General features: G+C 38.7%; 2 protein-coding genes across 4 annotated transcripts in view; one reads left to right on the top strand and one right to left on the bottom strand.

Moving 5' to 3' along the window:
- Positions 1 to 40: 40 nt before the first annotated feature.
- aimp1a (aminoacyl tRNA synthetase complex interacting multifunctional protein 1a) lies at positions 41 to 11,953 on the bottom strand. Of its 3 annotated transcripts, none has more exons than XM_051383997.1 (7): positions 11,809 to 11,953; positions 8,579 to 8,709; positions 7,864 to 7,977; positions 5,682 to 5,849; positions 3,794 to 4,002; positions 2,283 to 2,451; positions 41 to 345 (listed from the first exon to the last, which is right to left on the bottom strand). In XM_051383997.1, coding segments are annotated over exons 1-7 (960 nt in total). In that variant the 5' UTR covers positions 11,811 to 11,953; the 3' UTR covers positions 41 to 178. The 3 variants fall into 3 exon arrangements, with proteins under 3 accessions (XP_051239957.1, XP_051239958.1, XP_051239959.1); XM_051383998.1 differs by having other exon boundaries at positions 3,794 to 3,999; XM_051383999.1 differs by lacking the exon at positions 11,809 to 11,953 and adding an exon at positions 11,639 to 11,772.
- Positions 11,954 to 12,021: 68 nt separating this feature from the next.
- Positions 12,022 to 27,907, top strand: part of tbck (TBC1 domain containing kinase) — a 45,423-nt gene continuing 29,537 nt past the window's right edge. The window contains exons 1-22 of the mRNA XM_051383992.1: positions 12,022 to 12,341; positions 12,769 to 12,981; positions 14,041 to 14,113; positions 14,423 to 14,537; positions 14,668 to 14,741; positions 15,416 to 15,557; positions 15,685 to 15,745; positions 15,838 to 15,899; positions 16,464 to 16,525; positions 16,799 to 16,947; positions 17,880 to 18,018; positions 18,137 to 18,236; positions 18,593 to 18,642; positions 18,759 to 18,888; positions 19,113 to 19,211; positions 19,311 to 19,373; positions 19,482 to 19,608; positions 19,792 to 19,842; positions 19,947 to 20,030; positions 21,081 to 21,166; positions 23,210 to 23,246; positions 27,591 to 27,752. Of these exons, the coding sequence (XP_051239952.1) occupies positions 12,789 to 12,981; positions 14,041 to 14,113; positions 14,423 to 14,537; positions 14,668 to 14,741; positions 15,416 to 15,557; positions 15,685 to 15,745; positions 15,838 to 15,899; positions 16,464 to 16,525; positions 16,799 to 16,947; positions 17,880 to 18,018; positions 18,137 to 18,236; positions 18,593 to 18,642; positions 18,759 to 18,888; positions 19,113 to 19,211; positions 19,311 to 19,373; positions 19,482 to 19,608; positions 19,792 to 19,842; positions 19,947 to 20,030; positions 21,081 to 21,166; positions 23,210 to 23,246; positions 27,591 to 27,752 (2,059 nt within the window). The 5' untranslated portion in view covers positions 12,022 to 12,341; positions 12,769 to 12,788. The remainder of the gene's footprint in view (positions 12,342 to 12,768; positions 12,982 to 14,040; positions 14,114 to 14,422; positions 14,538 to 14,667; positions 14,742 to 15,415; positions 15,558 to 15,684; positions 15,746 to 15,837; positions 15,900 to 16,463; positions 16,526 to 16,798; positions 16,948 to 17,879; positions 18,019 to 18,136; positions 18,237 to 18,592; positions 18,643 to 18,758; positions 18,889 to 19,112; positions 19,212 to 19,310; positions 19,374 to 19,481; positions 19,609 to 19,791; positions 19,843 to 19,946; positions 20,031 to 21,080; positions 21,167 to 23,209; positions 23,247 to 27,590; positions 27,753 to 27,907) is intronic.

The raw sequence follows: 27,907 nt of genomic DNA, 5'->3' as shown, positions 1-27,907 counted from the left end.
GACACATTCTTAGGACACACTTTAGAAGTATACCGGTATGTAATTTGCAAATCCGTTTATTGAACATCTTCAAAGCATTTCCTTTCGATCATCACCATCATCCTGTTTCTCAACACATCGTCATCACTGCAGATGATTGCCAAGTAAACACTGAGCCATTTCAAGCAGCTCTGTTATTTTATTTGATTCCACTGTTGCTCATGGTTTGGGCTTTGCACACTCCCTTGCCGGCGACTTCAAAGGCAGCTCCCTTGTAGGTTGCAACACACTGGCTGTCCGTGCGTAGGTCTGGCTGAACCTGCTCCCATACCTTCTTCTTGGGGTTCAGCTCTTTGTCTGGTTCACCTGCAATCAAAATGTCAGTTTGATACATTATAAACTCCTCTGTTCAATGTTCATCCATCACACATGCAAGATTTATAGACCAGGACTGATGCTTTATGAACTTCTTATGATATGTCTTTCCCTTGCATAACCTACGGAAACACTGTTTTAATATATCCTTGCTAAGACACATTGATAAATGACTTTTAACTTTCCTTCATGGATTTTTCATATTCAGTATACACTGATACCATCTGTATAACAAACTAAAGCCAAGACAAATTGTGAGTAAATGACCAGTCATTATATTCATGATTTATCAGGCCAATTCTAATTTTATTTCCCCCACTTGAATTGTGAATAGTCTGACTAGTCTATCATGTTCTATTAGAGCATCAGCTTTTTAAAACTGCCAGTTGTTCTTTTCCATAATTCAAAACATCTAAACCCAACTTCTCAGAATCAAAATATGCATCCAGGGAAAACACAATTAAGGGAGGTTCTCATTTCTCAACGCCTTCGTTTTTGATGTTGCTTAATGCCTGGTATTTGTGAAAGATCATAGCCGGTACTGGCCGGCTTCTGTCTGGTGTCAACTTTTTCCTCTCTACGCAACCATCTCAGGGTATGAGGACACAAATGTGTTTCATTTCCCATGGCTGCCATTTCTGTCAGTTTACAATCCACACACTACAACAATCAGTTTTGATCAGAAGCGTGAAAGAGGTTTTGATGAGCAACTTGTGCACATTCTTAACTTCAAGCAGAAGTACTGGGCCCCATTAGTTGAAGAAATGTGGGCAATTACAACCATGTACTCGTACCAGCAGTCGATTGGCTGTAATTGAATCTGTACTATGGCGCTTTTAGTGGGAGAAAAGAGGGAAAACTGGGGAAAAAGAAAAACTTCTTTCACCTCTTATTTTCCATTACATGTACTTCAGAAAACTTTTAAACAAACAAGAACTCAACACCACAACAAACCATCAACCAATTCTGCTGTTGCTCCATCGTCCACTCCTTATGTTCTCTCGTGAAACCTTGTTTTCAGAGGATGGTTTGAATATGACTTTTTAATGTAGTATCCCATAAAAATATTCTGGCCAAAGGGTTCCCTCATGAATCAAACAGCTTTTTGAGTGTCTGGGACATGTGTACTGCAGGGATGAAAGCCTCGGCTGACGCAGCTGGGCTGTGGGTACTTGGACCACAGATCCACCTACATCATATCCTTGTCTTCCCCTTTTTTTCACAGGGAACTCCCATTTGGTTATTGTTCTCAAAAGAATAGATGACTAAGAAGGCCAATCCTCTTCACACCACCAATATTCAGAGTTTCAGAACTAGAGAAACTTAAATCACAACCGCTCTGGCCTGTTGGTGGCGGTCTTTGATTTTAGAGATTGCGTTAGTAATACTTCACAGGAGGGACCTTGACTGTTGTATGGTCTAGTTAATGTGTTAATCAATAGGAAATAATATTCACATGTTCTTTTTTTTCCCAAAGTCATTTACAATAACTGAACTTAACAGGACAGTTAGAGCACTTATCTTTCCGACTGACTATGAAAAAAAGAGTAAGTTACATTCCTAGCAATGAGCGTTGATTAGTCAAATCAGCAGTCACAGGCCATTTAGCCACCACCAAACAGAGGAGTCCTTCTCTAATGAGAGCCTTGAGTGGGGTCTGAGAAAGTATGGTGATTGGTGTCTTTAGAGGAATGAATGTGGAAACTGCCGTGTTGTTTCTGGCAGACAGAAGGTTCAACGACACCCTTCTTTTCCTAAAGTCAGAGGCATTTTGTGGAAACTAGGCTGGGAAATGCTTTCAGTACGCTTAATTCAATGACAGTGGTGAGGAAAGATCCTCCTGTGTCTGTTCGGTTGGATATGATTGTAACATTTATGCTTTATGCTAATGATTAATGTGTTTTTGAGGCAACGGTAATTGATGGTACCTGGGAAGCCCTGGAAAGTAATTCTGTCCCCTGGTACTGCTCCACTTGGAGGATCAAGGATTTCGACTTTGTCTGGTGAGCTGGCACACATGACCATAGCCTGGGACACCACTCCTCTCATCTTGGCTGGCTTCAGGTTACACATCAAGACTGCCATGCGGTTCTGCATCTGCGTGGGGGACAGAAGATGTAGTACATTTTTACATTCCATATGCCTTTGACAATAGAGGAAAAAAAAAACAACTGATAATACAGAATTTATTTAAAAAAAAATAATAATAAATCACCTTCAACTGATGTGGTCTGTTTGGATACAGGGCAGAGGATTTGAGACTTCAATATAAATACTATTGCCAATTCCAATCAATGAATTTAAAATTACTGTGTCCGAGGTTTATGGTTTGTTTGCCTCATTTCAAAAACCAAAGGGAGCAAACAGGAAAACTTTAAACTTGAGCCTAGAGACCTCTGCGGCTTACCAAAGTTTAAAAGAGGACCAGAGGAAGTTTCTGCCAAAGGCCGAGAAAAAGACAAATCCAGCATTCCACGAGATGATGTATACCAGATCTCAGAAAATAACCATTAACTTTTTTTTTTTTGAGGGGCATCATTTAAGAAACTGCTACATAAATCTAAAATCACTCATGTTGCTTTGACAGGGTTATGGTAGTAGTTTTCATTTTTCATCTGTAGGCGGTTTTGCCAAGTCAGGGACAGCCCAGTATGTGAACGTTCTGTAACAGTATTTACAAAACAAACAGATTTGAGTAATATTTTATGTGCAATGTAGCCACTTGTCATAACAGTTATTTTATGATTAGCCTTTCTCAGACTCGTATTTCTAAATTGTACCTATTATTTATCCTAACATACAGAGTGCTGCCATAAAACCCACATTTCTTTCCTCAGATATTTCACTCCTGCTTGCTTGACAGGAATAGATAATGGCTCATATAAATAAAACAGTCAACAAGAGAGTAAAGTAAAAACTAGATTTTTTGTCAGACAGTGTTTGTTACATGTGATTTCAGCAAGGATATGGTTCCTTAGTATATACAGTATATATGTAAGTGTAATGCACAAAGGCTCCTTGGTCTAGAAATATGAAAAGAAATACTGACAACTATAAAGGTAACTGGTGCTTTTCACTTAGATGAAATTATACAACAAATTACTCTGCTGCAGGACCAAATCATAAATCCTTCTGAAAGCAAAATAAACACCAATATAAGCAGAACCATGAGCACAGAGTTTACCTTAGACGTCACTTTAAATGGACTAATAAATCCTTATTATGGCCCTAGTGAGCCATTAATGTATACACACAGTATGTACACAGCACTGCTTGTGTGTCCAGTGAAAAAAGTTCTCAAATAGAGTCTCTGCAGGGATTCATAACACACATATATATATATATAAATTAATAAATATAACTGTATTGAAATTAATATGAATATCTATTATATATACAATAAATATAATACTAGTACTGTCTATTAGTTGCACTGTACCTGGTCCAGAGGTATGTGCTTGACCAGCCCACTGACTACTGTCCTTGGAGAAGCTTCTCCCACATCGACCTGCTCCACATAGAGACTGTCCGCATCTGGGTGCTTCTCAGCTGTGATTATACGTCCAACACGCATGTCCAGACGAGACACGTCCACCTTGGCATCTTCTTGGCTGGGGGCTGCCTGCTTCTTTTCTGCTTTCTCCCCTCCTGGCATAAATAAATAAGGTTACACTAAACCATTCACATTGAAATTCAAATTCATTTCAACATTTCTTTATTCTTAATTTGTGCTATTTTGATGGAAGTCTGATAATTTGGCTGGGTTTTGAAAGTTTGTTTCATTTTCAGCACAGAAAGCACTTTCAGACAGTAGCTACCCATCATGCGAAGGGACGTATCTGTGAGAGTTTTCATGCTACTATACCAAATGTGCTTAACATTATAGGAAATATTTGTTTCGAAAGCATATTTCTGCCAACTGGTATTTTGCTGAGGGAAATTATAAAAAACAAAATCATAGTTGAAACAATACTGGGTATCTGTCTGGAATCTGATTTAATTTCCTCCCATGAATGAAAGCAAAGCCCATGAATGACAGGCCTCAGGGTTGCATGCAGGGGCATACGTTTCAAGTGATCCATAAATAAATTAAAAAAAAACTTTTTTTCACCTCTTCCCAGAAATGTGGAGTAAATGACAATACCAATACCCGCTTTTGGTTGAAGGTAAGTGCTACATGATTCAATAATATAGCAGAAAAGCAGATGCTTCCTCCCAGGAGACAAAGTATCTTTCACCCGCCTGCTTTGCTTACACACATTCATTCCAGTGAGTCGCACTGATCAAATGATCACACAGTCTTTAATCATTCCTCTGAGCCCCCACACCAGCTCCGAGGAATATGAATTCCAACCCATGCCTTTGATATTCCACATTTCTCTCCTGTGCAATCAATACTCTGGTGTGATGACAGCACAGCAATGTAACATTACCAGGACTACACTAAGGTTACACAGGTCTGTAGGCTAAGTGATGACTGTTTGGATGAGGTGAGAACAAAGGATTTAACATATACAAGAACTTATGAAGTGGAATAACTATATCCCATTAACAGCTCCCTAACATCTGGATGTAAGAAATGCCAAATATGGCAATGCATTTGTCGGTAGTTTAAAGCTTGTTTCTTCTCTTCCTAAATTATAAGCCCATAAACACATCCAGTGCTAATCCCGCCCGTCAACATCCTTCTAATTAGTCTAGATAGCTTATTGCTCAAAGAAAACGAAATATCTGAATGATTTACCGGAAACGAACAATGGTAGGGATTTTCCTGTTTTAAATTCTAAACTTATCATAAATGTAAAACAGCTTAACGCCACTGTATATGAGTCCCGGAAGGATGCACGTCCACAAAACATTAAATCACTCTTAAATTGGATTAAATTACTGGTGACATTAGACGAGGAAGCCTCATCCCAAATATAGCTTATAAATCATAAAAATAAAGCGTCACTACACATCTTCCAACTGAGGCCCAGAGATCATGGATTCATTAAGAGGCTGATATTGCAACCTTACATCCATTATCACCTAATATTAGAAATTCAAATGGAAAAACATATTTGGAGAAAGTCAGTGGACTTTTGAAGAACACACAGCTGCATCTGTCCAACTGTTAATGGAAAAGAAAGAATAGAATGACAAAAAAAAGAATAATGTTGATGAAGACCGTAGAGAAGAGAAAATTAAATACATGACACAAACATCGTTATATGGCCGATCAAAACAGGCTTAATTTCAGCTTCAAAAAAGTTTTATTGGATTTGAAATCTTCAAAGAAATTGTAATAAAACCCTGCCATGTGTAGTTTTTTCTCCAGCTGTTACCTTTTTTCTCTGGCTTCTTCTTTTTGCTCTCATCATTGGGAGGGGGGCTTTGGACAGCAGCAGCAGCAGCAGGGGAGGCAGAGGGTGCTGGACCAGCAGGTTTGGGAGGTGTGGGCTTTGAAATGCACTCAACACTGGCAGCACCTGATGGCATAGTCACATCGAGCACTACAGGAGGCACACGGGAAAAAGGTCAGTAGAAATAATCGACTGCAGTGTGGATCATAGCTACTATCTCAAAGACTTTTTTTTCTGATGAATGTTATTCTCTGTGCATAGTATCCCAAATTTCATGTGGAAGTAGACATCAGCTGTGCCGCACTGCCGTGAAAGAGATCATTTACATCACAAATACACAAAGCTACACTACGTCTTAGTTGTCCCTTTTCACGCACAGAAAAAGTTGCATCAACACAATGCAATGAAATGATACAGAGCGAGGCTTTATTTACGCACCCAGTGGGAGGACTGCTCTCCTGATACAAACAGTTTTGATTGGAAAATGACACAGTGTCCAAGTTGATGGAAACAAGGAAATGGAGCCATAAAGCAGGGAACAATATGCTACAAAAACTCTCCAGAAAAAAATAACCCCTCATTTAAGGCGCCTGATGTTTGAATTCCTACAAAATCTAGTGCCTGTGTCTGACAAACATCGGTCTGCAGGCACACCACCGCCACTATAATCCTCTTAATTACCTTAATTCTATGTTAGGACCTGAGATCAGGACCTTTCTGGTTTACCTAGGAATTACGGGCAATAACCTCTCAAACTCTTTACATCCCCTTAAGTTTACTCTTAAGGTTTTTGACATTGAGAACCAACTTTCTACATACGATATGACAAAATCACATAATGTAAGATACAGATACAAATAGATTTATATCAGAGGGCATTACTGTAGATGTCTAGTGCATTATTTTATGCACATTTTTATGCATGAATCTCTGGAAAGGTTGGGATCTTGATTAGTGTTTTAAATTAAAGCCGCAATAATTCTATTTTTTTTAAAAATAAACACTGAATTAAATTACAATATGTAATGTGAAAGGTATTGCTAGTTGTGTTTAACCCATAAAAAAATTTCCAGAAAGAAAAAAAAGAAAATTATTTGACCAAATAATAATTTTGACCAAAACAGAGCTTAGAAGACAGCGAATATTGGACTTTAATTCCATCATGTGGCCAGAAACATGATAGCAAATGAATGCTTACGATGCTCCATGTCTGCTGGATATGTAAATAGACAACTATTTGCAATAATTTTTGCCATAATAACTTAATGAGGCGATAATATGACGCCAAGTGGACCCTAAAAATGAATGCAGCTTTACCCTCTGTGGGTTTGAACACCTTATTGTCTGCACAATTTGATTTAGAGGATTCATAGATGGGTCCAGCAGAATTTAAGATCAACTTTTAAGCTGATTTAAATTCAGCTCTAAAATGACACTGAACTTTAACTGACACTTGGCTGCAGAAATGTTGTTTTTCTCAAAGCACTATTATAGTCGCGTTCAATTGTTTGTTTTTCTCATCTCAATAACAAATCAGCAAAGCCGACTGAAATTCCTTTCAAAAAGCTTCATATTTATCCATGTTTTGATTAAGCTATTTTATGCCACCTTAAAGCCATTGAAAAGAAACCCCATAAATAAACATTACAATTAGATACAATGTGTGGAAAAACATAGTCTCTGGCATATTGGAAGGCATTCCTTCAACGTTCCAACACTAACATATTGAGTTATTTTGAATAAGGATAAATTGCTTATTTCTTCCAGTCCCCTTTCATTCCTGCAGCTTCTTTCTGGAAAACATTAAATGCATGTTAATGATCTGAGCCATTTGCCCTTGAATGTATGTCAGACGCACAATAGCCGACAGACATGCTGTCCCCATCACTCTAATGGGGATTCTTGAAGCGCTATGGTTGCTTATAACAGAAACAAAAAAAAGATTCTTGTTATATTGGGCTGAGGCGAGAATGCACAAGATGTTATCATTGATAGCGCAAACCAAACAATGCTCTAATGAGCAACAACTGACATCAAATGTTAGGCACACAGAACCACTTCTATAACTTGATATAAAAAGGATAACAACATCAAGGTCTTCTTAAAGACTAACAAACATTTGATCCGCGATGGAAGTCTTTGCTGAGAACCGAACTCAACATACCTCCCCTCTTCTTCTCTTTTTCCAGCAGCTGTTTTTTTAGTTCCTCGATGTCATTCTTCAATTTGGCATTCTCCACCATCAGTTTCTTCTCTTCTCTGACACTGGCCTGGACGGCTGCAGGAAGGCAAATTCTTGTTACCTCTCAGCACTGGAATTAAATTTCACCATCCCAAAGGACAGTTTTAGAGCTTTCTCTGAACTAGTACAAATATACTGTTGACTAAAATATGATGACTATTAAAATCTAAGCTATGCTTCTTTTTGAGTTAAAGAAACCATGAAATTGTCAACTAATCCAGGATTTGGATTTAAAAAGCCACAAATACATTTAAAGACTCCATTTTACCCTTTAGCTTTATCATTTACACAAATGCACCAGAAATAAAAGCTTTGCTTACTCATTACATTTTGTTAAAATACCACTAGACAGGAGTAGATTTCTGACAATGACAGATGTATAGAGCATCTGTGCATTTTTTATATACTTAATTTAATAAAAAGTAAATGAGAATGCAAATGTCACAAGTGTACGAGATTATATCTATCGCTCTCTCTCTCTATATATATATATAAATGTATATGAATTGAACTTAAATATACCATAGGAAATGATCTCGACTGAAGTACATATACCTTCCCATAATTGCAGCTTCAGGTGTCATTAAACTGCTAGTAAGGCTATGTATAAGCGTTTTAGTGTCTGTGTGTGACTTACTGGCTTTCTCCTTTAGCAGCTGGACTTGTTGTTTCAGGTACTCGATGATCTGGTCAGCCTCGGCCGCTCGCTGCTCCAGCCTCAGCAAAGGATTGTGACTTGACATCTTGATCAAGGAGCGAGCTAAAAACCTAATAGACAAAAAAAGACATGCAGCAATCTTAATACAACAGAATATCAGATAGTAGAACTTGAAAAAATACAATCTGTAGGGGCCACCACAGCAAATTCTGCAATATTTTGGGGGGGGGTCTAATAGATAGTGTATCTTTCCTTTGGTTTTAAATGCAGACAAAGGTTCATGAATCAAGCTTGCACGTACAGTGAATACTTCAGGTTTAGTGGCAATGTAAAAAGAGATGGTATTCTAAAGTACTATGCTGCACATTTACAAAGATACATGTTTGGAGTTACAAGACTTGCATTCCAGTACAACGCCACCACAAACTACAGCCTCCAAAATGACCACAGATTTAAGCCAACTTCTCTCTGACAGTCTCAACAAAAACATTTCCACAAAGGTGGTATGTGTTGCAGGGCTATTCTATTGGACTGTATTACATTGTAGAGGCGTGTCCTTTTTATTGTATAAAATATCATTTTATGTAGCGGCAGAGTTTTAACTGGTTCTTTAGTCGAAACTTTTTTAATTTAAGCAAAGTGCTGCAATATGTCTGACAGGACAATCTTAATCTGTTTTCCATAATGTGCACCCCAGTAGGTATAAACCATGTGATAATGGGATTTTCATGACTGATATATTTTGTCTGGTTGCCCAAAGTGACAAAGGCATGTTGACAGATAATTAGAAGAATGTGTTGAGTGTTGAATTTCAAAAAAACAATTAGACAATAAATCAGCCAATTTCAAACTCATCAAATTTGAGAGTTTGGTGCTACATTTCAACAAGTCAACCCTGGCAAGCCACATTCTTTAATTAATTCCTTCCTGTCTTTCATAGTAACAGCTGCTAAAAAGTAAGAAGTGACATTTCTCCTTTAAACCATAGCATCGACATTATATGTACTCAGTTTTGGAGATTTAGTTTAAAACAGATCAGCCACTCTTGGGCCACCCAACCAAAATACAACTGGACACCAGTTTTGGTTCGGGGTAATGTTTCTTTATCATGTTAAGCTTGGCAAATTACCTCTTGAAGAAAGAGGAAAAGAAGGATTTTTACAAGGCTGAGGCATAGGGAAGAAAACTTCTTACACATATTACAGGGAGGCGCTGGAAAACAACAGCTGGCCCGAGATGAAAACAAAATGTTGGGGGATGAGGAAATTAGAAACACAAAAGAGCTGGAGTTGATAAAATCAAGGATCAAAGCATTGTTTTTAGAGAAACTGAATTGATTTAAACAGGACCAGTGGTGGAGTAATAGCAAGAGCCACAAAAAGGCTGATCTCATTTGGATAACCTCTGAAAATGGGTCCTGGGGCCGAGGTATGGTCCGAAGCATTAAGACATGAAGAGGTCATTTCAGCTTTGGATTTCAGATGGAAAAAGTGTTTACAATGTTAAAGTGATTTGTGCTTTCACCTTCAGGATGTCTAATTTACCAGCTTTCACTGTATAGAAATACAATATCTTTGACTTATTTGCGACTGCATGACTCAAGCAGGTTAACTGTGCTATGGGGGGGGAAGACAACTGGTGCTTTACTGGAGAAGGCATCTGACTACATCCACTATTAGCAAACTCCTAAAAATAGGCATGCCTGGTTTGCTCAGTCATACAGTTCTCAATAGCGCGCCATAACATTTTATATGTACATGTATTTTAAAATTAAATAATGTACACTACACTACACAGGTGGTTTGAATCAAATCTTTAAATGTCTTACTTTTAACCACCAGCTCTCTCTGGTATGGCGGCGCTGTGTGATCAGACCCACCAGGATACAAGTGTTTCCTCTTTTCATGCTCCATTCCCACAGTAAAAATATACTGTAGGAGGATACTTCCCTACCTGTCTGCCAACCAGACCATTATAAATGAAATGAGAATGCAGTATGCCAGCACCACCTGAAGGCATTAGGAGGACCTACACATTTTAAGTCAAAAGTAACTAGGAGCTGTGCAGCCTTCGACACCAGATGCTGTCACTTTCAGGCTATAGATGTACTTGCCCTTTTAATTACTTTTTAAGAATGCACATGCAAAAACAAAAGTGCATATACGAGATAGAAAAAAAAAACAAGCCAAAGAACAAAGTAATAACTGAGTGTTTAACAACGGGGGGTAAATTTGATCACAAATTTAGCAACGGCAACTCTTTCCAAGAATAAATGACTCGAGGTATAGAAGTGAGAACAATATATAACCCCCAAAACACCAACTACTGAGATATAGGAATCAGGTGGGATCATGAGCAGAAATAGTGAGACTCTCCCATGAATAGGGCTGCATTTATCACTTGACTTCATTAAGTACCAGTTCTTTTTTTAAACACTGATTAAAATATAAAATGTCAAGTGCTCATCTCATGTACCCAAAGTGATATTTTCCATCGTCACTGCACAAGGGTATTCAATTTATATGAGTGCTGAAAGGATTGGATCACAGACAGAAAATGATTTGATGGTTATATATACTGTCTGTATAAATAAGTATAAAACAAGCAGGTTACAGTATTATTGAATAGTTGTGATTTATGTATAACGATTTAACAAAATGATTTGCTCCTCAAATGTGATTTTCTCTGTTTTATACCACCTAGTTAGGTTTTTGGTTTTGGGACGGTGGCAACACCAAATACACATTTATAAATTATAAATAAATAATGACATACTCAACAGGTTAATCAATAATAAAAACGATTGTTGGCTGTAGGTGCAGTTACTAACAATGAGCTAAACCAAAGACCACATCATGGAATCATTTGCAACTCACAGTAAACAAACAACAATCTTATTTCATATTGGGGCACTTAACTAGTTATAGTGTTAAAATTAACTGTAATGTTATATTGTGGAGCACGGATTGCTCAACAGTACACTACACATTATTTAACGTTGTCATTTAAATGAGCCATTAGCCGGGTCAGCTCACACACAGCTGGTATCTTCAACGACACTGGGACGAGGAAAATCCACTCAACTTTAGGCTAACTCTCACGTAGCTAGCACTGGTAGCCTACAATGTCGACGGTCGGTGAGACGTTAAATGGTTTACGAGTCGTTAGTTAAAGCCGAGAAATAAAAGACAGAAGCTTTCGAAACTTACATGGACTCTGAGCAAAAAACCCAACACGTTTCAGGGGGGTGGGGGCTATTCCTGCTAACGTTGGCTCAGCTAGCTGACATACAGGCAGCTAGCAGTAAGCCGCAGAGAGGCTGATTCAGGCCCCCGCGGTTAGATCTCTAAGCTATCCGGATATGAAGCCACCCCGTACGTTTTACGTTGGCGTTCGCTAGCCATATGTTCTATAGATCGGATATGTCGCCGAAATACAAGGAGTCAACGGATATTGCCTGTATGTAAGTTCTATAAAGAGAAACTAACTGCTGACAAAAATGCGGAAAATAAATTCAAGGACAACTTTTCCTGCATATTTGGAATAATTCAGATGTTCCACCACCGTGGTTATGCTCTGTTCCTGTGCACTACTTTGTCGCACAAAAACAACGTCGTCGGTCACGTTCACTCAGCTGTTCCCCTCACGTCGCAGAGGCAGGAAAGGAATTCATTTCAAAAATATTTTATTAATAATTTCACGTTTGTTCTGACGTTATGACCCTGCAGACTTCCCATTAAGCGTGAGTACACACACATTTTAAGATGTTATGCACATTACATCACTGGTTTCCTACCCGGGACAATAACACAGTTATTTTTTATAACTTAGCTAGCTTATATATATCTATACACACAGTGGGTTTAACTGCAGCATCACTGTACACACTAACACTGTGTCCTTTGTTTCGGAAGTTAATGTAGCTACAACGATATGGTGTCAATATATTCTACTTACAATGACAGTGTTAACCTGTCAGTTGCTTTAATGATGCTCTTTTCCTCTACGTTTAACTGTGGCTAAACAGTTCACATTCATTGTTGTAACACCTCTGGCTACTGAATGGTATTAATGGGAAATGAATATACCATACTGATAAGCAGAATTCATAGTCCTATATCATTAGATATTATTCATATATTGTATTGAAGACTCTTTCCCAATATCAGTGCTTCAAGCCAGTGGCAACATGAGGCCCCTCAAAGATGCCCAGCTGGGAGCTTTCACCTTCTTTGCCTCAGCTCTCCCTCATGATGTCTGTGGGAGCAATGGCCTCCCTCTTACCCCCAACTCTATCAAGATCCTTGGACGTTTCCAGATCCTCAAGACCGTCACTCACCCCAGACTCTGCCAATATGTGGACATCACCAGAGGGAAACACGGTATAGCTTGCCCTTTATAAGGGGTCTATTGTATATCCTGTCCTCCCATTTTATCCCATTTTATTCTATTTAAGTTTCACTTAGTGATATACTGTCCTTGCTGTTTACTTTCACTGAGCTTATCAAATATTATTTGGGCAATCGAAATATAACATTCTTGATTCCTGGATATTAAAGGTGGGGTCAGTCAGTCTGGATAAAGATTGGTTGTTGTTGTGGTCACCCTGGTAGGTCACCTAGCGGTGCTCGCGCCCCGTGTGCAGAGGCTGGGTCTTGCTGCAGCAGCCATTGGTCTTCCCCTGTCTCTTTCCTCTCACTCTAAAGCTGTCACCATTGATTAAAGGCAACAAAAGCCCCCCAAAATATGAAAAAAACAAACAAAATTGTTTGTTGATTTTCATTCCCATGTTGTCAAACCAAAGCACGATATGGATATTTTTTCAGCCAATACAATAACCAGCTATAATAGTAGTAATAGACATTATCGTGCATCCCTAGTGTCTCTATTGGACAACCTTTAAGGACAAACGTCATCTGTTCTGACGTGTGGCTTACTCTGAGCCACTTTCTTTCACTTTTGTGTGTGAACATTGTGCAGAACTGCATTTTATTGTAGTCCAACACAACAACACCACAAACTACAGGCTATAAAGTTAACATTTCAATCAGTCAGGGCCAGCCATGCAAATTTTGCCACTAAAAATTCTTGAACCTTCAGAAAGTACTACCCTGGGACTAGGGAATGTTTTCTTGATACAAACAAAATTTTGTCCCTGGTTCCTCCGGTCAAATAGGCAGTTTCTGACTTCCTCTTAACGTTCTTGATCCAATGGGAATGTTCCTGCTGTGGAAATACCCTAATACACTCCTCTATGACACACTGTCAAAAATACTTCTCAGGCTATTGTTTTAAAAAATAATTGCATAAAAGTTTAGAGAGCATGCAGCTTTGCCTTTTATTAATCTAGTTAGATTTAGATTAGAACAAGGCCTGCTTTTTCACCTCACTTTTTATTGTGCAGGTTGCATATGTTTATTGTGATTTTGCTTGCTCTATAGAACGGCTGATCGTTGTTGCTGAACACTATGAAAGCTGTTTAAGTGATTTCCAAAAACAGGGGAAAACAGTCAGGTGAGATTATCAATAAAAATCCTCATTAACTATCCAGAAGTAATTAGAGTATATGTAACAAACCTCATTGTTGTATTCTCCCTCACTTTCACTGGTGAGCAGTTATCGTTAAGCCTTATACTGTTGATAAATTCTATTGTATATGACGGCCAGGGAAATAGTATGCATTAACCTTGCCATCTACTGGCAGAGGTTAGGTTTGCATAAAAACAGTGTATTGGAATTTCTAATAGTTGTTAAAAATGTAGATACATTGTTTGTTTTCTCTGACCCAGTCAGCCACTATTTGTGTGTTTTTGTTTATCTTAGCCCAGAGAAGGTGCTGAAGATAGCCTATGAGGTCCTTGAAGGTCTGGAGTTTATGAACAAACATGGTATGGTGCACAGAGCCCTCAGTGCACACAATGTGCTCATGGACTGCAAGGTGAAATTGAGCTATTTTATTTATGTCTATCTTTTACTGGCTGAAAGTCTGTCCAATTAAAAGACAATGAAATGAATCCTTATTGCTTCAATGTAATATTGTCATTCTAAGATGTATTTTTCCTTTGTAGGCAAATGTCAAGCTGGCAAAGTTTGGCCTTTATCACATGACTGATCATGGGGCTGATGTAGATTTTCCCATTGGGTACGTCTTTTTCTCCTCATTCATCACTGAGAAAGGTCCATTAGGGCTTCTCTGGAACTTTTCAACTGGTGGGACTGAGTTATGTGAGCTGTCTGTTCGGGGTCAAAGGTTCTGTTCTGCTGTATCTGTTTGATGTTAGTCAAATCATAAAAAAGGCAATTGACCATAAAATTAATGCATCATGAACCATCCCTTTTCATAGAAACCAGGTTTTGGGGCATCAAAATAGCTTCCTGGTTCAGGAACTGTGACAGATCATTTGACTTTTATCCTAATCCAAAGGCCTTTGTGTTCTACCAAATATTGCTGTGTAATATCCTTTTGCAGATTGAAAAGAGGAATCATGGCACGTACCCACGACTTAAATAAAACATCTGGATGGAAAATGTAATAAATGTAACTGTCAAACAGCGATGCAGAATATTTTGAAGAGCAACTCAATATATATCACGTAATGACAGAAATGTCAGCAGTATTATGACTTTAATTTTTCTCATCAACATAGTATGGAAAGGCGCTCCATAGCTCACTAATGAATGAAAAACTAATGTTTCTGCACTGAGCTGTTAAACCAGCTCAGTTTAATTATATGGAGAATACTGAGTGTCAGCGACAAATGTTATTTAGAGGCTGACAAAGTAATGTGCTTATCTGTTTCGGGATCGCCGCCTCAGGTACCCATCATACCTTGCTCCAGAGGTGATCGCTCAGGGCTCCTTTCACCCCAGTGACTCTTCCCATGATGAAGCTCCTCTGCCCTCAGGACCCAAGACTGATGTCTGGTCTCTTGGGGTTTTGCTCTTTGAATTGTGTGCAGTAAGAATCCTTCATAAACCTCTTTGTACAAGCATGAGATATTTACACAAGATGTTCTGATGCTGTTTGGGTTTTTGCCTCAATTCACTTATGGATCTTAAATTCTAATGCTGGAAATCAATTACAGGGTAGACGACTGCTGCAGAATATTGATATAAGCGAGAGACTGAAATTCATTCTAACTTTGGGTAAGTGTAAAGGAAGTAATTAATTAAAGTACTGAGCAGTATGCTTTTAAACTCAATCAGGCTTACACTGTGATATTTTGTGTCATTCTCAGGTTGCATAGACGACATTGTCACTGTCCTTGCTGAGGAACATGGTTGCTTGGATGCCATTAAGGTAGAGTCAAAATCATTGGCTGCCTTGATCTTCGTCAATGAGATTCTTCATGTATTTTAATTGATTTGATTATTGTCATTGTCATTTTTATGGTTTTATTGTCATAGTTTAAGGAAAGAGCTATTAGGCATTATTGGAAAATTTGTTACAATAAAACCAAACTGCTCAATGCATCAGGGTTAAATAAAGATCTTTGCCTAAATTGAATATCGAAGAGAAAAGAGAGAAATCAGTAAATAGCCAATCAAAAAAGTTTTCTATATTCAGTGCTACTGTTGGCCAAAAGTGTTGACCTTCGATACCCAACCCTGAAACGAATACATTTTGTAGGTGTTTCTAAGAGTTATTCCTAAAGGCTAAATTGTCATTGGTACGTAAGGACAGTCTCACCAATCCCCAGAAATGATTATACACAAATTGAATATTTTCCAGTAAGTTAGTCCCACTAGTAGTTTTGTGTAAGCACGTCCTAATCTTTCTTGACCTTTCGTGAGATTATTGTAAGTTTAAATGGGACCTGTCTGTATTGTTTGTAATGCAGCTAATGTGGTCATTTTTTTACAGGAGCTGCCTGAGAATGTTCTCAAGTTATTAAGGAAATGCTTGACTTTTCTTCCATCCAAAAGGTAAATACAGACTCTGTTGGGTATCATATTTTGTTGGAAAACATTGGTCATGTAGTTTCCAAAACACTTCTCACGCAGGTTAAGAAATACATGCACGTCACAGAGGATTCCAGCATGCCAGAACCAACAAGTGAAATGATACCAAAATAAACAGACTTGCTTGACACTGCAATAAACAGCTTTTATGAGTTTATATAAATAAAGGTTTAATAGAATAAATTCTTCCAACTGAAAGGTCTTTGTGGATATTATATTTTGCTCTGTGTCCTCCAGGCCGACCCCTGCAGAGCTGCTGGGAGACCCTGTGTTTAATGGCGTCTCCTGCCTCTACACGCCCTTCCAGAAGCCTGGTAGCCTGTTCTCTTCTTCCCTGCGCTGTGCACATCTGGAGCTCCCAGAAGACATCAGTGACCTTTGCAAAGGTTTGGCACAACTACACATAATTTTACATGCAGCCTTATACAGACTCACACCACATACACACCAATCACTCAGTCAAACCTTCGTCCTATGGACTAAAAACTTAAAATATAATTCTTAAAGCTGAATTGATTATCTTCAAGTAGCTGTAATTAAGCATGCCGGCATCAATATTAATAACAGTAGCAGATAGATAGAAGTATTTAGTGTCAAGAAGAGAGTTAAAGTATCTAATTGACCTGTCCTGTGAGAATTTTCTTTGATATTTAAGTTTTTCGTGTTCTTGAAGGAATAGTTTTGTCCTCTTTTTATTCTGAGCAAAAGACCATAAAATAATTGCACAAATTTCAATATCAGTCAGTTCCTTTTGACAGCCTAATTTGTATTCTTGTACATATACTCCTACCTCTTATTTCTGCCAATTGCACATCATTTCCCAATTTTTCTGTGAAATATACTATATGTGAAACCCATCTGAAAATAAACAGGCCTAGGACAGGTGAACGTAAAACACACACAGGGGACTTATCTGTGGATTGGGATACATTTATTTTTTTTTAGTTCAACAAGATTTTTTGCTCCTCTGTGTGTTAATGGCAAATAATTGTGCAGTGACTTCACAGAGACAAGCACTTCACATTGAACACCATGTTGACAGCACAAATTAAAATTAAAATTTCCTCTGTGCTCCTTAATTTTGGAAGATATTTTCTAAGATTTGTTGCTGTTGTTGGCCAGATGAAATCACATATGTCTAATTTCTTAACCCAAACAATATCCCATTGCCATACGAGTAAACATGTCAGACTGTAGGGAGATGATACCGGACTTACTAATGGAGTAATCATTTGACTGTCTGTGCTGCAGCCCCTCCTGTGCCAACTGTTTTTGTGTGTGTGTGTGTGTGTGTGTGTGTGTGTGTGTGTGTTATTAGACGATGATGAAGACTACCTGTCAGAGCGGGCCATAGATGAGGTGTACCATCTGTGGTGTCTGGCGGGGGGAGACCTGGAGAAAGAGCTGACCAACAAGGAGATCATACAGTCCAAACCTCCAATCTGCACCCTGCCTAAGTACATCTCACACACACACACACGCACACTTGCACACTTGCATTGATGAAGGCATTTGTTAGTGTTGGATAATATTCAGACTTGTTAAAATCTCTCTCTCTTTCTCTGTTTTCTTTAGTTTTGTCATGGAAGACGGGGAATCATTTGGCCAGGGAAGGGATCGGAGTTTCTTGCTTGACGACACCACAGTGACACTGTCTCTGTGCCAACTCAGAAATGTAAAATAACAAACTTGCCAGCAGACAAACATGCAGTATTGTGTCAATTAATGTACTCTGCATTCTAATTTCCACTATCAGAACTGATGACCAAACAATTTTACCATCATTTGTATTAGTAAGTGCTTGTTCATCACATTAGCTGACAGAACTGTGCCATAAACAATGCATCATGTATATTTTATTTTGTTAAATGTACCTTGTTGATCCATGATGGTGACAAAAACACGTGGGTAATACGTAAATCTGGGTGTCTTATTTATGTAAGCATTTTAGAAAATACACTTTTTGAACCACATACAACCTTTAATTGTGAATCCACTTTATTTTTTTAAGCTTCTCTCTTCCTTTTTCAGAGACTCAAGGATGTAGCAGGAGAAGCCTATTACCCTCTACTGGAAGACGAGTAAGCAATCTCTATCCTGAACTTGCCTCTCTTCCCCTGTCACTATTTTTCACATCACCACATCATTTATTTTGGCTTGGGTAATGTCATATTGCTTTTACTTCTCCCTTCTTTAGACAGTCAAGTTTGCCCCAGTCCAACAGCAGCAATGAGCTGTCGGCCACCGTCACGCTGCCGCTCATCATCCGCGAGAGAGACACCGAGTACCAACTCATCCGCATCATCCTTTTTGACAGGCTGCTCAAGGTCTGGGCTCCATACTAATTCATATGTATATACACACGTGCACACATGGGGAGCGACTGATGGGATGCTGCACACATGAGAATGTCTTTCCCAATTAGACAGAGTCCCTGAATATGAGCCTGCTGATGATTTCAACTCAAATATTATTTCCTCTAATTGTAATAACGGTTTATTGTTGATTTATTTCTGGATAATATATTCTCTGTTTAATGTTTTGTATTCAGGCCTATCCTTACAAGAAGAACCTAGTGTGGAAAGAGGCCAGAGTGGATATTCCCCCTCTTATTCGAGGCCTGGCGTGGGCAGCACTGCTGGGCATTGAGGTACAAGAGGAATTGTAGTCCTGCAGTGACAAAAGGTGCAGTTTTAACATTGTTTTGGACACTCATCTTTCTTTTTCTTTGTTCTTCATTTTTACACAGGGAGACATTCAAGCCAAATACGAGAGCATTGACAAAGATACTCCTATACCAACTGACAGACAGGTAACTTATTTGTTTAAAACTATAGAGCAGTGTTGAGTCGTATAACTCTTCTTTAAAATAATTCTAGCTTTATTCTTTTGTTGGGTGACTTTTTGTGCATGTGTACAGATTGAGGTGGACATCCCACGCTGCCACCAGTACGATGAGCTGTTGTCATCTCCTCAGGGCCACATCAAGTTCAGACGTGTGTTGAAAGCCTGGGTGGTCTCCCACCCTGACCTGGTCTACTGGCAGGGTCAGTCACTCCCTGTATATTTCTTTTTCCGTTTCAATGGGTGTTTCTCTTACGTTTCCTTCTCCTTTTTTGCTTCTTCATTTTTTTTCGCTCTCTCCCTCGTTTGCACTGTTCCTGATAGCACTAAACATGACTGGACACTAGATGGTGCTCATGTCACATGTTTTATTTTCATCATTTCAGGTTTGGATTCACTTTGTGCCCCATTCCTCTACTTGAATTTCAATAATGAAGGTAAGAATTTTGATTCTAATCTCACTTGTTGATTGTTTTATTTTTTCTACCATCCTTTTTTTGTTGTGTTGTCTTCTTTTCATACTTATATCTCTCTATTACAGCCCTGGCATATGCCTGCATGTCTGCCTTCATCCCCAAATACTTGTACAACTTTTTCCTGAAGGACAACTCTCATGTGATTCAAGGTAAGATATACTAGAAAAATATGTGTGTGTTTGTGTTGTGTGTGTGTGGAGAAGTTAGAATGCTCTGCTGTGTTTGCACAGTAATACAGTATTGTGATCTCAAACATATTTTTTCCCCTGATTGTAATATATATTACACTCTCATAAATGTCTTATTTTTCTATATTACTTGTTTCGACTTCAGCCAGCCCGTGTTTTTGAAATAATGTACTCAACTGCCACTGCAAGTTAAGTAATAAGTATTAAACATGGTCAGAGCACTCCGCTAAGTTCAAAAACAAATTATCATCAGCTGGCACAGAGCATCAGGCCGTCAGCTCAATGTTGATTAAATTTTGGCTCCATGTTGTTCCTAAGCTGTGAAAACTAATTTCAGTCTGTTGTAATGGAGTTTGCAGCTGAGCCACATCATTTAGAGATAGGGAAACAAATGAAACTGCAAAAGCCTGCAGAGAAATGTCGCAAGCAATTCTTACGTGACTGATAAACAGTGACACCATACACCTCTTGAACTCTGTGGGGAATGTGGCTATTATCCTCCTTTCCACCGCTAGATGCCCTGGAGAGCTCACTAATGTTTATCTGTCTGGTCAGAGCTCCTTTTGTTGACTTACAGTGTGAGGAATGGTGGCAGCACAGCATTATACTGTATGCGTTACACTGCATGCCTTTCCATTCAACATGTACATAAGTTAATTTACAAGGTTGCAGACTGGATCAGCAGGCTACCTGATACAGTTTGGGAATTCTATCTCTTTTTTATCATTAAAAACACAGACAACAACAGTCCAAAATTTTCCACTCCTATTTGCAGTTTTTTTTATTATAAGGTAACAAATAGTTTACAGAAAATATGTGAATTACAAGTTCTCATTGCCTGATGACGGATTTACTAAATCCAATCATCATTAGATACGTTTGTGTATGTTTATGTATTGTGTAATACCTCTTGCGTTCTTACTGTTGACTGTAAAATCTTTACCATTCAAGGTTTTTAGCACTCAAGATACACAATAGCTTATACCTTTCGCCCTTTTGCCTGTGTTTCAGAGTATTTGACTGTCTTCTCCCAAATGATTGCCTTCCATGACCCAGAGCTAAGCAACCATCTAAATGAGATTGGCTTCATCCCAGACGTAAGTTACTAAGAGTGCAAGTGCCCTGACACATTAATGACAATAGGCAGCTGTACTGGGATAACAACATTGTCTTCTATTGCAAGTTTCCTTTAGTGGGAGGTCAAAGAAATTATTCCAGTGTCTGGCTTTACACCTGGAGAAAACGACCCCTGGCTATCCATAGATCACTGTGTATATCTTATCATTGTCATTGACATTTTTTGTTCTACAGCCTTCTTTCCAGAACTTGTGGCGAGGGTCAAGTTTTCCCTATAGACCACTGGTGATGATTTATACAGCGACTAATGTCTGCTAGGCACACTTAATAATTGTCCTCTGCCAGGCTTACCTTATTTCTCTTACTCTGTGCCACCTTTTCCTGCCCTTCGCTTACTTCTTTACAGCTCTGCTCAGACAGTGACAAGGTTAACGTCTCTACTGTCTCTCTGGGGTTTCAGTTAGTGTGCTGATGAATGTGTGTCACCTGTGGACCGGCCTCTGGGACATTACCCAATGAAAAGTGGGGTCTTTATCATACAGGAGTCAGGGATTGAAGCGTCCTTCTCATTGCAGTTTCTGATGCTGCAGTTCCTTTTCTAAAGCGGTGCAAGTGAAGCACAGAACTCTCTGTGAACTGTGATTACGGCTGATGGTCATAATTTAAAGTGTGTGGGGAAAAATAAATAATATATGCACTAATGTTGTCTGTAGGTGTTTTTTTAGGTGCTTTTTTTTTTTTTTTTTTAAACAAAGATTTATCTTGAGCAGGTGTCCCATTGAGATTCAACCATTGTTCAGACTTGGCTCTTCAAAGAAGAAGCATGCCCTCATGATGCTGACTTGACACTTACTGCATGTACATAACTACTAGCATTGACTTGCCTTTCAAAGGAGACTTTGTATGCCTGTTTTCATTGTTAGGTCAGGATAATATTGGAACAAGCTTTGTTGTTACAGCTTTCATTCTTGATGTCAATCCCAGTAATTAGACTTTACAGACGATAAATCCCCTTTTTTTTTACTGTGAACTTCAGAGAACACTCTGAACTGTTGTTTTACTGAGGAAATAAATCCATTGGCCCTAAAAGACCAAATGTCACTGCAGTATGAAATGGATTTGATATTCCCATATATGTATACCAAAACAGGGCTAGCTTAATGCAGTTCGTCTTCCAGAAAAAGACAAATCTTGTGAAAGCATGCAGAAACCACAAGTAATCTTTGGAAATGCTGTGGTGTTCAAGGACTCCGCTCTGGTAATGCCTTAAGCCATAAGCAGAGAGTCAGATTGCATGTGGCCAGCGGTTTAATTCAGGCCATTTTCAATTTGGCCACATCTCCCCTCCTGGGTTTGCGATTTACACCTACACTAATCCAATCTGGCTGGACTCGCAGTGCTGCTGCCGAGCAGCTGAAATTGAAGCTGGGACTCGGAGTGCAGTGGCTCCCTCTCAAGCTCATCACTCCCGGGCACAGACAAGGCCTACTGAACAGTCACCAGCTCCCCCACAATTAGCTATCAATTAACTGGCAGAGATAAGTTCCAGTATTCCTGCACTCTCTGCTCCAGACCCCTCGCTACTGAATGTTACAGAGCCCCAGTGATGGTGGCCAGCAATTGGCAGGTGTTGTAACGGGTGGTAAATTGTGTGTGTGTATGTGTGTGTGTCAGTATGTGAGTGTGTGCGCATACTTTAATTTCAATTTTATGCATTTCCTCCTGAGAAAGTGTGGAATGGAGAGAGAGAGAGAGAAGTAGGAGAGAAAATAAGGCTGGATGACAAGATTGGTGTAATGAGATTCATTGTTAGCTTTCTCCCCATTGACTAATAACCAAACTCGGCAGTTTGTTCTTTATTGCGCTTCTGTTTCTCAGAGGACATAGATATGTGCAGCCATGTGTCTTAAAGACAGAAATCTCTATAGTGAGACAGCAGTTCATTCATTTTATTTGAGCTCTTAGCAATTTGTTTCCACATACTGAATATTACATACAAATGAATGCTCCATTATCTCATAAATGTGCTAATACCCTGTGTCTCTTTTTTTCTTATCATGCAGCTTTATGCTATTCCATGGTTCCTGACCATGTTTACACGTAAGTAGCTTTTCTTTGTAGTCACAATGTGTATGTGATGTGGCTCCGTGCGTAATCCAAAACTTTCAGAGGGTATTTTAAGTCCACTTCAATTAGAGTATCAATAAAAGAGAGAAAAGGTCAGTGGCTTCAGTATAGACGGGTCCTGTAGCTTTTCTGTGTTTTTTTCTCTTGGTGACCTTTATTCCAACTGCTAATTAATTCCAGTCCTAAAGGGAAAGGACTCGACCACTCAGTCCTAAACTACCTCAGATTGTCACCAGCACACTCTTTATTTATCTTTGGTTTTTTATTTTATATTTATTAATTTAAAAATCTGAACATAAAGCTGATAAGACAGCTGCCCGCAGCAATGTTTCTCCTCCATGTGGGAAAAGATCAGACAGCCAAGGACCAGCCACAAAGATCACAAATATTATGACAAAAAAATCTCAACTAAGGTCCACTTACTGCCTTTTCAGAGCTTCTTACTGTCTATATGGAGAGATGGAGCTCTGTTGTCATTGATGATAACAGGATACATGACAACGGACACGAAAGACAAATTCATGTTTCAAATTCAGTCGATTGAGTTGACTTTGCAACTAAGAGGCTTTAAAACCAGTGGCAAAAGTAGCTAATTAAATTTAATCAAGTACAGTACTTACAGGCAATAGCCTGTTTCTGCTCTTTCATAATTCTACTTGACTACATTTCTTAAGATATATTGCAGTTTTTACTTACATTTCCATCTACAGCTGGAGTAGATGGATGGAGTAGACTTGTTAGATGTTACATTCAATACATATGATCATCTTCTAACATATGATGCATTGTTATAGACTTATCTTCCCACAAGTACTCAGTATTAAGTATCTGTTACATGTTAATGCATCAATAACAATGATCCAATAATGAAATAACAGAGACGGGGGACATTCTTAGGTACTTTTTGTTGCCAATACTTATATACTGTACAATTACAAACAAATTTAATGCAGGACTTGTATTGTACTTACAATGGAGTATTTTATAGTGCAGTGCTTTTTCTTAAAAGGTCCAGTGTGTAAGTTTTAGTGGCATCTAGTGGTGTAGTTGCAGATCGCAACTCACTGGCTTCACACTCACTTTCCAAGCGTGAGGGAGAAACTATGGTGGCTGCAAAAAAAAAATAAAATAAAATAAAATAAAAAACATGAATGGCCCTTTCTAAAGCCAGTGTTCTGTTTGTCCCTTTGGGGCTACTGTTGAAATATGGCGGGTCAGTATGGAAGGTGACCCACGGCATCTGTAGATAAAAACAGCTCATTCTAAGGTAACTAAAACACAATGATTTTCAGGTTCTTATTTTCAGGTCATTATATGCTAATGAAAACTTAATGAATATTATATTCCATTTCTGCCAATAGATGCTCCTAAATGTTTCACACTGGACGTTTGAATTTAACTGTCTGCATACTTCTTCCACTATTATTTTAAAATAAAATGGTGTCTTTTGAGACTGCTTAAATGAAAGTAAGTAATGTAATTCCCATATAATGTAATGCACCTGTAGTTTTTGCGAGATTTTGCCCCAAATCCCAAAATGCGAGCCAGAAGTAGATGGTGGACATTATACTGTAGTTCTTAAAAGGCAAAGGTATTTTGTACTAAACAGAGCAGCAGAACTGAGCTGTAGACTTTACAGGCTTATTATAGCGCTCCCTGTGGGCCAGTCTGCACCATTTTCTGCATCTAAATAGTGACTCACCAACCTATTATGCACCAAATTAGAAATTTAACACCCGATTGTGCCTATGGTATTTAAAAAAAAAAAAAAAAACAGTATATAAGCCATTGTAGGTATTTGGATGGCTATCACACAGCTATTTCAACAATATTGATTACATTGTTAGGATTTAACAGTCAGCTGAAAATACACAATTAATGTATTCTAGCCTGCAGTTCATGTAAAGTTTTTTGAGACAGTAGTAAAAAGTATGTTTAGATCCATTGGTAGGATGTGGCAGACAAAATCCATTCCAGGCGATCAATTCTAGGATGGTAAAAATAAAAAGCCTTTGATAAATATGGATTTAATACATTATAAAAATACATCAGCACTTATCAGCAAGCTTGCCTTCCTCAGGAGAACCTTGAGGAGGGTGCGATGTATTTTTATAACTTGCCCATATTTATTAAAGACTTTATTTTTATTATGTTGAGTACTCTAAATTGGATTTGCATACCACAACTTATCCATGAATTTTTAGCCTTTTTAATGTACCCGTGGATGTTGTGGTCATGATAAACACTCCTGCTGCTAGTTTAAAAGCTTTATAAAAAAATCTAAAATATCAGAGGAGCTCATTCACTAAGGCGAGATTCATACAGGGTTGCACACAATAAGCAAAAAGTATCTCTCTAATACAATCCATCACAGTAGCCCTGCATTAACTGCTACCTTTGTGAATCTTGAAATGTTCAGCTTCTGTGGAGACTTACAAGCTTGTATTGTGAGAGTGCTGAAAAGTGTTGATTCAATTAGGTTTTTTTTATGATGTTAAATTGGACTGCATTATATTGTATGGGCAGGGAATAACATAATTAGAGTTACTGCTGTTCTGTAATAATGTCTACTTGTTTGAGATGCTATGTGAAAAATTTGCTGAAGATAGAATCATCAATCTAGTACATTCAGATTATATGTTACTGGGCAAAATGTAGATTTACCAAATGTAAAATGACTTAAATCTGGGCATTTTTTTTTTGATTTTGTTTAGCCTGTGTACCAGCTGAGATTGTGAATTATGTAATTAAGTTTGACAGCTGTGAGCCATATGCTTTCTGAGTTCTGCAGAGTTTTAGCAGAACTACTGAATAAGAATCTCAACAAAGTTTCCAGCACTACTGTACTTGGATCTCTATGGAGAATGTCACAGATTCCAGCAATAATTGCAGGTTTATTTGCTGAACAGTCTTAATCTAAATATGGTTGTTGATTCCAGTTAGCGCCATGTATGAGACCTTTCACCTTCTGTGCTGCAGAAACATAGAAGGTTTTAATTTGGCTCCTTTTCAGCAGCAGTTTGTCAGTTGATGGCAGCATTACACTTTTATCTTTCCACAGAGCACACTTGGAGCTCTGAAATATGAGCCTATTAGCAGGGTCACAGATTATTGTTACAAATTAAATTATATGCAATTAACCTATGTGTCTTCTAGGTACATCCTCATCATACAGTACAACTGTTTGAATAACTTTTTGCCTTCTTGATAGAATTTTAGATAGTTACATTAAAACTTGGCTAGTCTGCAGACTCGTACAGACAGAACGCAACCTGTGATTTATATTAATTGTAGCCAAATTGATCGGGAGCCCTCACTTTGCAGTGGGATATTTCATTCTTCAGTTACACACACACACACACACACACACACACACACACACACACACACACACACACACACACACAGACAGAGACCACTCCTGGGGTGGAGAGTGTGAGCTGTGACCCTTTTACCCCTTATCCTCCCCCCGAGGCAGTGTGTGAGTCCAGTATTCAGGAGATGTGCCCCTCTGACTGCTAATGTCCCCAATCCAATATGAGACAAGGTTGGAGGGTCATCTTCAATTCACACACAGACACACACAAACTCTCAGACACACTACCTGTCACTCACATGCACCGGTCTGCTCAGCTGACTGCTAATGTGGCACAAACCCTCCAAGGCATTTTCTCACCACTCTTGCTCTCTCAGCCTCACCACAGTCACTCTCTGCCCACACGCACGTCTACTGCCTTGCATCCCCCGTAATAAACCCCCGACATGATATAAACAGGTGGACAGTACTGGTTCTCATGCATAAATCTCAACAGGAAGGAAACATTAAATTTTAGCATACTGATGGTAATATGACTGAAATAATGGCTGCAGTGGGACACATTATCAGGATGTGGTTTTATTTGGCATGAAACAACCTGTGCAGGTTCCTTGCTCTGAAGCTCTTCAGCCCCCTGATGTTCTTCCTGTCATTTTTCCATAACAACACCCACCTAAAAACATTTTCCCAGCTGCCTCCCCCACATCAAAAATCCCTCCAGGCAACCTTGCCAATGCACAGAATTGCTTAGTGAGCTTCCTATTTTAAAGCCATAGTCATGTTAAGTAAATGCTCTATGCACATGCAAATCATGCTCATTATATCCAAAACTGATTCCCCCTTTCTCACTGTTGGACAATAGCGCATATTATGCGCTATTGTCCTGCTTGCAGGATCTTATAGTGCCTCCCTCGAGGGATTTGTCTTTTCAGACATTTAGTTGTCTCAGTATTCAGTCATTTTTGTAAAATCTCCCCTTTTTTGTGTTTATTTCTGTACAGATGTGTTTCCACTGCACAAGATCTTCCACCTGTGGGACACGCTACTGCTGGGTAACTCCTCTTTCCCCTTCTGTATCGGCGTTGCCATATTGCAGCAGCTCAGGGATCGTCTCCTGGCTAATGGCTTCAATGAATGCATCCTACTCTTCTCTGACCTGCCAGGTGAGAGCTGGTATTTGTTTTTGTAAATGTTTTGTCTTCTCTTCATCTCTCTCACAGGTGAATTCCATACTCTGGCCAGGCCAAATGTTACTTGATAATAAACAACGGCCTAACAGCAATTTTAATTATTTATTTTGTGAAATACACACTGAAAC

This window comes from Dicentrarchus labrax, unplaced genomic scaffold (assembly GCF_905237075.1).
Source record: "Dicentrarchus labrax unplaced genomic scaffold, dlabrax2021, whole genome shotgun sequence".
NCBI lineage: Eukaryota > Metazoa > Chordata > Actinopteri > Moronidae > Dicentrarchus > Dicentrarchus labrax.
The sequence above is the reverse complement of the archived record's forward strand: the minus strand, read 5'-3'. Positions and strand labels throughout refer to the sequence as shown.